Below are 12,802 nucleotides of genomic sequence, written 5' to 3' on the forward strand. Positions count from 1 at the left end.
TGGCCCTCTCTTAGGTGGTGGCGTCATGGCAAAGGGGAGAGGGCCTTTTTATTTTTTTTTCTGACCCGGCTGTGCCTGAAGGAAGCCCAAGGGCCAGTTCACACTGAAAAATTTCGCCAGGAATTTTCTTGCAGCAGCTTCCTACTCTGCGGAGTACCCACTAAGGAAATGTTTACTCTTAAAGGGGTTCTCCGGTGCTTACACATCTTATCCCCTATCCAAAGGATAGGGGATAAGATGCCTGATCGCCGGAGTCCCGCCGCTGGGGACCACCATGATCTTGCACGCGGCACCCCGTTTGTAATCAGATGTGATCATCATTAAATTGATCTGTTATTGTATAACTGACATGATGCAAGTAGCCGCACAGGATTAAAAAATTTAAAATAAAACAGCCAAATACACAACACGACAATTAGCCAGCTTAATCTAATGGGATGAGAACCTAAAACCCTAATGTGGTGGGAATTTGGAAAACAAAGCAATCTTAGTTAAACTAGGACTATGGGAAGATTTTTTTTAAAACCTTGTGCAAAACAGTGGAACAGTTGCCTATAGAAACCAAGCAAATCACTTTTATTTTTTTTAAAAGGACCTTAAAAAAAACAAAAACAAACAAACCTAGAATCGGGTTTAAATGGGCAATTGCTCCTTGGCACAAGGTTTGATGCAGTTTAAACTGCAATGATTTAGTTATTTGCTGGGATCCATTTTTAGTCAGGAAATATACCGTATTTTTCACCGTATAAGACGCACTTTTTCTTCCCCAAATCTGGGGAGGGAAAAGTTGGTGCGTCTTATATGGCGAATACACACCTATCGCAGCGGTCCCTGCGGCCATCAACGGCCGGCACCCGCGGCTAATACAGGACATCACCAATCACGGTGATGTCCTGTATTAACCCTTCAGACGCGGCGATCAAAGCTGACCGCCGCATCTGAAGGGAAAGTGACACTAACCCGGCTGCACTGGGAGGGACCTTACCTGCCTCCTCGGTGTCTGCTCCGTGCCGGGATCCCCTGCATGGCCGGCGCTCTCCTTCGTTGTCATCACGTCGTTGCGCACGCCGCCCCGTCATCCAATAGGAGCGTCGTGCGTAGCGACGTGATGGCGGCGACGGAGAGTGAGGATACCAGCAGCAGAGACGTTCCGGAGTGACGGGGACATACCAGGCACCGGCAACAGCGATGGAGGGCGACATCCAGGGCAGCGGTGATGGGTCCGGAGCGGCGGGGACACGTGAGTATTACCTCCTATACTAGTGGTCTTCAACCTGCGGACCTCCAGATGTTGCAAAACTACAACTCCTGGCATGCCCGGACAGCCAACGGCTGTCCGGGCATGCTGGGAGTTGTAGTTTTGCAACATCTGAAGGTCCGCTGGTTGAAGATCACTGTGACCTATACTTTACATTGTATTCTAGATTTTCCTCATTTAAAATTGGGTGCGTCTTATATGCCGGAGCGTCCTATAGGGCGAAAAATACGGTAATGCTGAAAAACTACAGCTTGGAGACAAGGCCTAAGGGCCCTTTCCTATTACATGAAAACAATATCTGTTAGGCCGGGTTCACACTATGAAATTTCCAACCGAAATCCTGCTTTGGAGTTTTGGCCAGAAATTCCAGTGCATTAGAATGTCTGCGCGGTCCCAGCACGTTGGCCACACTCGGAAGCTCCGGAAATAATTTTTCCGTCTGGACCTTCCTAAGTATTTCAGTATAATTCTCTTCCAGTTCTTGACTGACATTTGTTTTTATTGGATGTATAAAAGTCAGACACAAGATTCATTAGAATTTTATTTTAAAAATAGAATCTTACATTGTAAATGTTAATTTAAAAAAACTACATTTCCATGATACTTAAATATGGTATACATTCTGAGAAAAGATATCTTCTTTAACATGCATTTCAAATCCTAGGATTTAAAAGTAAGGGTGAGCTTTATAAGTCTATGAGAGTGGCAACAGACCCAGGGAAACCTTCGGCATGTTCCACCCAGTTTTGCCATCTCCAGCAGCTAACTACAGGACCATCTTCAAATCCAAGAACATAATGCGTAGCCAAACTAGGTCAAAAATAGTTCTTTATGAGAAAATATCCAATAAATGTAAAGAGTTCAGCAGCAAATTTAGAATGAAAACTACGAGGGGACAGAGGTGCAGGTTGTACGTGTGGATACAGTGTGCTGTTTATTCTTGGTTGTGAACATCAGCCATGGAGACAGTAGCTGATCAGTGCTTCAGACCACGAAACATTGCCCTGATACAGGTAAACACAATACAATTGGGAAAAAAAAGCAACCTGGCAAGAATGAAACATTGTTGACTGCAAATTTGTAACACAGCAAATTGGAAATCAGGATTTCTGCATATTACACGTATACAAACCATAGCAGCATCTTTGGGTTTAGGTTCCATTAAGACATTCACAACAGAGCTTATGATAACCATTAAACAGTGTGATTGGTGAAAGGAAGAAAATGCAAACATTCACATTTAGTAAAGACTTTTTTTTAACCTGACATAGCAAATGTGTAAAAAGTACGATAGTACCGGATGTGGAGCAAAACACCAAATAAACACCATGTAGAGCTTAATAGTTGACGTCCTCTCCTTTCTTTCCTCCAGGAAATCTACATTGTTATTTACTTTCTAGAAACGTCAGGTTTGCTACATGGTGTTCCAAAGACTTTACTCCAAAGACTTCTACTGTTTTTCCTTCTAAACCATCTTCACTTGAAACATTCTGTATCCGGTTTTCTTTCCAGGGCCCTGGAGGGCGGTAGCATCCATTACCTGCTTTACACTGCAAAGTAAGAACATATACTTTAAGAATAAAAAAAAAATTGCTAATCTTTTATATGCTACAGCAGCTACACAGTGGCTTGACTTCACATGACCAGCTCTGAGGTTAGAATCTTTAACCCCTTAAAGGGGTACTCCAGTGGAAACCTTTTTTTTTTTTTTATCAACTAGTGCAAGAAAGTTAAACAGATTTGTAAATTACTTCTATTAAAAAAATCTTAATTCTTCCAGTACTTATTAGCTGCTGAATACTACAGAGAAAATTATTTTCTTTTTGGAGCACAGTGCTCTCTACTGACATCACGAGCACAGTGCTCTCTGCTGACATCTCTGTCCATTTTAGGAACTGTCCAGAACAGCATATGTTTGCTATGGGGATTTTCTCCTACTCTGGACAGTTCTTAAAATGGACAGAGGTGTCAGCAGAGAGCACTGTGCTCGTGAATCAGCAGAGAGCACTGTTGTCCAAAAAGAAAATAATTTCCTCTGTAGTATTCAGCAATTAATGAGTACTGGAAGGATAACATTATTTTTGATAGAAGTGATTTACAAATCATTTTAACTTTCTGGCAGCAGTTGATTAAAAAAAAAAAAAAAAAGTTTTCCACCGGAGTACCCCTTTAAGGACATGCACCATAGATGTACGGCGCTGCATAGCACCTCTTAGCGCGGCTGTGATACGAGTGTAGGAGATGCGCTCGCTTCATTCCATGCATGAAAAATCCCCTCCCCAATAAAGTTTTAAATCACCCTTTTCCCCCATATTAATACATAAAAGCTTAAAAAAAACTATAAATACTAAGCATATTTGGTATCGTTGCGTGCGTAAATGTCCGAACTATAAAAATATAATGTTAATGATCCCCTATGGCGACCAGCGTAAACTTAAAAAAATAAAAATAAAATAAAAAGTCAAAAATTTCAGCTTTTTTGTCACATAAAAACTGCAAATTTATTTTATAAAAAGCGTTTAAAAAGTCACAAATGCAAATCTGGTACCAGACTACAGATCATGGTGCAAAAAAATGAGCCCTCACACATCCCTGAATACGGAAAAATAAGAACATTAGAGGTGGTCAAAATAGGGCAATTTTAAATGTGCTGATTTTGTAAAAAAGCTTGAGATTTTTTTTAAAAAACAGTACAATAATAGAAATGTATGTAACAATGGGTATCATTTAAATCGTATTGACCCAGAGAATAAACAAAACATGTATTTTTTACCGTAAAGATTACAGCGCGAAAACGAAACCCCCCCAAATTTGCTAAATTATGATTTTCATTGAAATTTCCTTACACAAAAAATAATTTTTGGGGTTTACCATACATTTTAGGGTAACATGAGTGATGTCATAAAGTACAACTAGTCACGCAAAAAACAAGCCCTCATATGGGTCTAAGAATGGAAATATAAAAGAGTTATGACTTTTAGAAGGCGAGGAGGAAAAAACGCAAACGCTGCATCCTTAAGGTGAAAATGGACTGCGTCCTTAAGTGGTTAAAGAGTACCTGTCATCAAACCATATTTTCTAACCTAAGGCTGGGTTCACACTACGTTTTTGCCATACTGTTTTCAATCCGTTTTTCTAAAGAAAACCGTATGGCAAAAAAACGGATGGAACAGTATGGAAAAAAAGTAAACAGTATGCGTTTTTAAACAGTATACTGTTTTTAAAAGCGCATACTGTTCCGTCTGTTTTTATAGAAAAATGTCCATTTTTAATGGGAGGGGTCTTGGGTGGGTACTTTAGGATTAAAATGCACATGTGTAAAGTAAACACTTATACGTTTTTCCCGTATGGAACCGTATACATGTGCGTTTCCCATTGACGTCCATGTAAAAAAAAAACGTATGCGGTTGCAGTACGGTTTCTAAACCGGAGACAAAATTGTGGTCAACCACGGTTTTGACTCCGGTTTAAAAACCGTACTGCAACCGCATACGTTTTTTTTTAACATGGACGTCAATGGGAAACGCACATGTATACGGTTCCATACGGGAAAAACGTATACGTTTTTACTTTGCACATGCGCATTTGAATCCTAAAGTCCCCACCCAAGACCCCTCCCATTAAAAATGGACAAAATTTTCAAAAACTTATGGGTTTTTTTAAAATAAAAACTGACAGAACTGTATGCACTTTTAAAAACAGTAATGTTACTGTTTAAAAACGCAAACGGTTTACTTTTTTCCATACTGTTCCATCCGTTTTTTTGCCATACGGTTTTCTTTAGAAAAACGGATTGAAAACAGTATGGCAAAAATGTAGTGTGAACCCAGCCTAACTCAGATTATATTCTCTAACTACTCCTACACTCCTCCTGCCCTGGAAAAGGTTTTCCAAGCTTTAAAAAACTGCGTATCATACCCTTCCCTTTGCTCACATTGTGTGTGCTCCCGGCAGGAGAAAGTGGGCGTTCCCCAGCAGGCGCAATGTCACTGAAGCCTGGGAAAGCTGTGCCTCGCCCTGCCCCGCACACACTTCCTGAGTTTGGTCTCCTGCCAGGCTGGGAGGAGACCTAACTGACTTGCAGCAGGGAACAGAAAAGAGCCACCTAGTGGCATTTTTTTCTATCACATTAAAAACATAATGGCCCTCATTTACTAAGAGTGTTGTGTAGGTTTCTTAGTGGGTTTTAATTCCCTACAATTTATTTTCCACGATATTTACTAAGGTTTCCCTTCATTTTCCACTTTTCTTTCTTTACACATGCTCTGATCTGTCTGCTTTTCCTCAACTCAAATCCACCACATTTTATGTGGAAACCTCAGTAAATATGTTGGGTTTTTATGAAAATGTCAGGAACACGCCCCTTTTCATAGACCACGCCCCCTTTTCCCGGCAGCCACGCCGCTTTTTCAGGTTCTCTCAGCAAAATGGAGAGTTAGTCAGGGTTTTTTTTTTCATTTCTGGCGCACATTCTGGCGCAGACAGAATTTGTGGCGCAGACAGAATTTCTGGCGCAATGCAACAGAATCTGTCGCACAACACGACAAAACATGTCGGGTTTGCAATAGTAAATGAGGGCCAATGTCTCATAATTACTAGAGATGAGCGAACTTACAGTAAATTTGATTCGTCACGAACTTCTCGGCTCGGCAGTTGATGACTTTTCCTGCATAAACTAGTTCAGCTTTCAGGTGCTCCCGTGGGCTGGAAAAGGTGGATACAGTCCTAGGAGACTCTTTCCTAGGACTGTATCCACCTTTTCCAGCCTACCGGAGCACCGGAAAGCTGAACTAATTTATGCAGGAAAAGTCAGCAACCGCCGAGCTGAGAAGTTCGTGACGAATCGAATTTACTGTAAGTTCGCTCATCTCTAATAATTACATAAGGAACTCTCACTCCCATTGCAACCTATTATCCCCAATCCCTGGGACATAATTTTTTTAATCACTGGAGAAATGATGGGAAAAAAAATAAGACTGCCTTATTAGTTGCCATGCAGCTGTATTGAGGAAAAATGCAAGCTAGCAAAATGACAACAGAAGCATAAAGATGCCAATACTCTATTTTCAGCCATCTGATAGTACCCAAAAAGCGGACCTGTTACACAGCATTGCCCATAAAATTATGCAAATTAAAGGGGTATTTCAGAAAAAAAAAAAATTCTATCAACTGGCTCCAGAAAGTTAAACAGATTTGTAAATTACTTCTATTAAAAAATCTTAATCCTTTCAATAATTATCAGCTGCTGAAGTTGAGTTGTTGGTTTCTGTCTGGCAACAGTGCTCTCTGCTGACATCTCTGCTTGTCTCGGGAACTGCACAGAGTAGAAGAGGTTTGCTATGGGGATTTGCTTCTAAACTGGGCGGTTCCCGAGACACGTGTCATCAGAGAGCACTTAGACAGAAAAGAACTCAGCAGCTCATAAGTACTGAAAGGATTAAGATTTTTTTTAATAGAAGTAATTTACAAATCTGCTTAACTTTCTGGAGCCAGTTGATATATAAAAAAATTTTTTTTTCCTGAATAACCTCTTAAAAAAGCAAAGTAGAGTCACTCTGGGCATCATAAGTGGTATTGCTGTTCAGTTCTATTAAAGTACATAGAGATGAGTTGTAATACCACACACAACCTGACAACAGGTTTAATGACCAATTGCAATGTGGGTTAACATTTGTTAAAGGGCAAAACTAAAACAGCTTCTGTGGTGGAGTCTAGACATGCTGTCACATGGTTCACAGCCCAGTCATACAGACAATCCCAGGGTGACCTTTTTTCCAGTCTCAGTTACAGACGGCATTAGCTACATCTGAGTGATTTCTCTCAACACTGTAGCTTCTCACAAGTCTTAGGCTTTGTCTGGTGTCATGCATTTTCACAGAACAGAATTGCACAGCAGACTATACTATTCTATTAATTGTGGGCAGTTAAAACTATGACATAACTACGACACTAGTTTAGACTCTCGACTCCTCGCAATCTCCATCTGACTTCACTGTACTGCCCCCTAGAATTATTATAGGACTATCTAGCGAAGCTGGATGGAGAGTGAAGTACTTAAACGCATGCTTCTCCCGAGTCCTTCTAAGACCCTAACCCAGTGGTTCTTAACTTGGGTTCGATCGAACCCCAGGGGTTCGGTGAGTCAGTCCCGGGGGTTCGGCGGGGGAGGTCGCAACAGGACAGGCAAACCAAGCAATTGCTTGGGACCCTGAGCAGAGCCGGTGTTTGCCCGTCCGGTAGCGAAGGGGCAATTCCCCCCATCACTATTAACTCCCTGCGACCCAGCGTTAAGTTTAAAAATGCAGGGCCGCCAGGACATAGCGCACTCCGGGACGTTACTGGCGTCCCGTGCGTGCGCCCATGGAAGCTGTATGTCTGTGGGGGAACACTGCCTATAATGTGGGGGAACACTGCCTGCCTAATGTGGGGGAACTCTGCCTGCCTAATGTGGGGGAACACTGCCTGCCTTATGTGGGGGAACGCTGCCATTGTTGCGAAAATGACATGAGAGTGGCACTTGCCAAGGTAAAGCCGCACATTTCTGAACTGGTCTCTGAAAGACAAAAGCAGAAGTCACACTGATTTGCAGTAAATATTCATTATGTTTTTGTGTGAAAATCATGTTTCTATGGTTTTGTTCTTAAATGGTTTTGTTCATTTTTGTGCACCTATGTATAAATATATACTTAAATATATACCTCCTTTGTTTTGAATTTGAAAAAATCATATTTTATTTTTCCAATTAAGAGGGGTTCGGTGAATGCGCATATGAAACTGGTGGGGTTCAGTACCTCCAACAAGGTTAAGAACCACTGCCCTAACCGATCAAAACTCACATGTCTGTGCCATGTCAATAGTATATGACAGACACTCTAAAGCAAAATTGTCACCTCCGTACAGGTATGGAGGTGCAGTTACCATTGCATGGAGCAAAATGTGAAGTAAAAGGGGGTGCTTTTACTCACATTTGCCGCGGTCTGTAAAGAATTTTTTTTTATTCTAACGCCGGGCCACAGTCGGATGGGCCGGCCAACTCCTGCAGCAGCACTCCCCCTCCCCACCTCCTCTCCTACCATGGAGCGCTGCACGTCAGTCATGCTGATTCTGCATGACTGACGTGCAGCGCTCCATGCTAGAAGCGGCAGGGAGGGGGTGTGCTGCTGCGGGAGTTGGCCGGCCCATCCGACTGTGGCCCGGCGTTAGAATAAAAAAAAATTCTTTACAGACCGCGGCAAATGTGAGTAAAAGCACCCGCTTTTACTTCACATTTTGCTCCATGCAATGGTAACTGCACCTCCATACCTGTACGGAGGCGACAGTTGCGCTTTAATACCAGAGATTTTTGGGGATGGCTTTTTTTGGAGTGTCTTAGTGGTGGTGTCATTCAGTTAAGGGTCGCCAGGGACTTAATAACCAATGTGAATAATGCAGGGGAAAGTGGACTTCCCTGGACAGTACCTCTAGTAATAAAAATAGGGGAAGAAACAGTCAGGGGAAGTTTTAAATAAGCTGCTGGGGTTGAGTACAACAAATGACATGTACAAGAGGACCAGTAAGGCCAAATTCGGCCAACAACGCAAATAAATAAGACCATAAAACACAGTCGAAGGCCTTTGCTTTGTCTAGAGCCAAAACAATTATAGCATTTGTATCAAGCTAGATTTCTGCGAATATTAGGGGAAATGTATCAAAACCTGTGTAGAGGAAGAGTGGTGCAGTTGTCCATAGCAACCAGATTCCTTCTTTCATTTTTAAAGAGGCCTGTTAAAAATCTGGTTGCTATGGGCAACAACACCACTCTTCCTCTACACAGGTTTTGATAAATCTCCCCCATTATGTGGGGCCAGGCGACCAGACATGAAACCAACTTTATCCAAATTGTTCACAGAGGGCAAGAATTTATTGAGGAGGGTGGCTAGAATAGAGGTGAGAATTTTGGTATCCAAATTGAGGAGAAAAATGGGACCAAATTTTCAGGATTTTTTTTGAGGTTTTAGGATAACAGATAACACGTGAAGATATTCTCCACAAGTTTTATCCTTAGGTTTCGGACTTATGCTGCAGGTGCAATCAATCAATGGGGGTGCTCTCACACATCTAGTTGTCATGTCCTCTTCTGCTGGAACATTGATCACCATTATCACTAGGACTCAACTACCCTCCTCCCCACCTGTGCTGCTCCTAACAATGATTCCAGGCTAGCCTCGGATATTGAAAAGGGGCTTGACAGGTCTGTTGTTGGCAAGACAGTGACACCTAGACAATGGGAATCATCCTCACCTCAGACTGTCACTGACTGGATTTGCAAAGTATTACATTTCCAGGGTCTAGAAGAATCTCGTGCTGACCTGAAATCAACGGCTGAGCAATATCTGAAATGTTGGTAGACATGGATCAACTTTGCCTCCTCTCCCCAGTTCCTGCATTTTAGCTTCTTCAAAATGTAGACGGTTGCCTCTAGAATGGTGTCAACAGTGCTACTTGTCTTCTCTTCTTTGCACCATTTTGTTTCTTCCCTCATTCTTCCCTTCTTTTCCACCTTTCCTACTTAGTTGGCTCTTCCACGGTTATAGCTCTTGTTTTTTCTTTGTAATTCTGATTACTCTTAGTGTTATCCACTGCACAGGATGTCACATACTTCTACGAACCAATTACCTATGTGATACATTTATTCATTGACTTCCTTGCTTTTGATGGCCATATTACTTGCCTTGTTGCTATTTTTTTGCTCCCCATCCTGGCTTTTTTCTGTACCCTGAGTTTTTCCTTATTCTTTTTGATTATGAAATAAAATAAATTATGAGGGTAAGGCAAGGGCTGAAAGACAACAGACACAGATAGAGTAGTAAAGCAGAAGTAAATGTTGTGTAGTAAGAAGCCTAGAAGCCATCTGGCCCTGGTGACTTTGCCAGCTTCAGACAAGGTAACGCAAACAAGACCTCCTGTGTGGAGATAGGTGCGTTCAGTTGTTAAAGTGCTGTAAATGAAAGTATAGGGAGGGAAATGGAGGAGAGGTAGTGATAAAGACAAACGTCAGTCAGGAGGTCGAACAGGGTCAAAATACAACTTGGTATAAAAAGCGTGGAAGGCGAATAAATCCAGACTGGGTGAGAGATGTGAAGACTAGGGTGCAGCTGGTCACTAGGTATAGGATTGAAAGAAGTAGTTTTCTTAAGAACGGATGGCAAAAGGTGATTCGGTTTATTCGTAAATTTGTAGTAAATGGCTTCTCCCAGGTCTACTTTACCATTAAGAACCAAGTTAAAATCGCTAACCCAAATCAAAGTGTCATAAGTCAGGGATTCAAGAAGGGCACAAACGTCATAAAAAAGCAAGAGGGGAATCAGTAGAAGCATAGATATTAACCAAACAACAATTATCATAAAAAGAACCTAGCAAAATTAAATACCTAAAAAGAAAAGAAGTTATGCAGTAATGTAAGAACTCCTCTACTTTTGGATGTGAAAAAGGACATATAACCTCTAGAATAAGAACAGTGAAAAAAAAACTTAGGATAATAGGAGTAAAATAAGATTCCTGCACACATATAATATCAAGTTTTAAACAAACTCAAGTTTGTTCTCTAATTCTCAAGTGCCTTTTTTATGTTTGCTAGGCATGTTAAAGCTTCTAGCATTATAAGATAGCACTCTAGACATGATGACAGGTTGAACAGTCCATTAAGTCCGTAACAGGAACGACAGTTTACATACTACACCAGACAGTCATATTTCCAAGCCCCAGGAAGGGAAGTGAGGAGCACAGAAATCCAAACCATACCAAGCCAAGCGAGATTTAATGCAGCAGAATATAGAAACAACAAGTAACTGCATCAAACACATAGGCCCAAAAGTTATAGAACTAGGGAAGCCCTGGAAAGAGTGCTGCATGAACAGGGTAGTGTCCCTGATAGTGGAACCAGGAATTCCTTCCACAAGGATCAACAGTGCATAGGCATTAAAAGAAAAACAAGTGAAACAATATACACAGCTAGGGATGCTGGCTTGAGTAGGATGGCATGTGGAGCAGGTGTCCATGTGCGACTCTGGCGTGCAGCCCTCTGAGGGAGCGAGAGAGAGAAGTAGACCAAACAATATTCTATCTGGTGAGACATTCTTGTAGTGTATGCAATAGCTAATGGCACCAGTTGACTTGAAAAGATAAGGGGAATCCACAGCAGTATTTCACTTACTCCTTCTGTAGCGCCAAATTGATGGGGCAGAAATCCCTCTTTCGAGCCAAAATAGATGGTGCTAGATTGGTATAAAGATATACATATGGAGGAATGCTTGAAAGCACAGTTAGGATTCTAGTACCTGGAAGCAAAATGTCACAAACCTCCGTGTCGTGCAATTTCAAGATTACATCTCTAGGCAAGTCTGGGTTTTTCGGGTGAATTCAATCAAACTATTAAAGCCTTGGTTCAACTTGAGGAGCTAATTCGTAGAACAGAGCCATCACAGCTAGAAAGATCCACAGTAGATATACGCAGACCCCTACAGGACACTTCAGGACAAGTTTTTCAGATTCTTATGATGTCACACCCCGCCCCCTCAATGCAAGTCTATAGGAGGGGGCGTGACAGCCATCACGCCCCCTCCCATAAACTTGCATTGAGGGGCGGGGCGTGACATGAGAGGGCAGGGCTATGACATCACAAGCTCCCGGCGCTGTCTCCAGCGGAGTACCCCTTTAAGCATCTGAAAAACTTATCCTTAAAGTTAGGCTTTAACGACTTGCAGCTTTGACTGCATGGACATGGATAAACACGACTGAGTCCACGGCATTCTGCATCCGAGACCTGCTGGGCAGGTTCCAGCTTTACCAAGTTGCTCTTAGAACACGTACTGAATGTTACAGACCATAGCTCCTACCCTACCCAATCGGGCCATGTTTAGTTACCCAGGTAAGTTTTCTGCTGCTGTTTGGAGAATCAGCGCTAAAGGCTAATAAAGTGTGGTCCGCAAAGAGCTCATTAGATGTGTCCTGTCCTGTGAGCTGTGCTCATTCTCCCCTCATGTGACTTTTTTTTTGTTGTCCTTACTAAGGAACTTTTTAGCTGCTCATTCAGATCAGAGGCTGAGGATAAAAAATTCTTTTTACTAACTACTGATTACATGGGTTAAAAAAGTTTCAGGCTGCAATCTTCATTGCGTCATTTATTTTAAACTATAATGTCATTTTAGCCTGCTCATGTGGATATGTCCCCGTCCAGTAATACATGCTGGGTGTCCTGCAAATCCAGGAAGGACATAGGGGAGATTTATTAAAACCTTGGCAGAGGAAAAGATGACCAGTTGCTTTTTTCATTTTTCAGAGGACTTTTTAATAATTTAAGAAGCAATCTGATTGGTTGCTATGGACAGGTTTTGATAAATCTTCCTCAATCTTTATTCCTGCACTGCTTTCCCCTCTTGCAGACACTGATCACTAAAGTTCACAGTGTATGATTCCACTCCATCTTCAGATGTGCTCTTCTCACTCTGTACACAATGCTCCAGCCTGTGCGGTTACCTTCTGAAGACTGCTGTATGTTTTCTGCTT

The 12,802-nt window shown here is 41.9% G+C and overlaps 1 protein-coding gene across 2 annotated transcripts in view; it reads right to left on the reverse strand.

Moving 5' to 3' along the window:
• Positions 1-1,785: 1,785 nt before the first annotated feature.
• The window catches only part of CTNNAL1 (catenin alpha like 1), a 229,331-nt gene continuing 218,314 nt past the window's right edge, over positions 1,786-12,802 (reverse strand). For both annotated transcript variants that reach the window (XM_056520912.1, XM_056520913.1), the window contains exon 19: positions 1,786-2,808. In XM_056520912.1, coding sequence (XP_056376887.1) covers positions 2,644-2,808 — 165 coding nt within the window. In that variant the 3' untranslated portion in view covers positions 1,786-2,643. The remainder of the gene's footprint in view (positions 2,809-12,802) is intronic.

This window comes from Hyla sarda, chromosome 5 (assembly GCF_029499605.1).
Source record: "Hyla sarda isolate aHylSar1 chromosome 5, aHylSar1.hap1, whole genome shotgun sequence".
NCBI lineage: Eukaryota > Metazoa > Chordata > Amphibia > Anura > Hylidae > Hyla > Hyla sarda.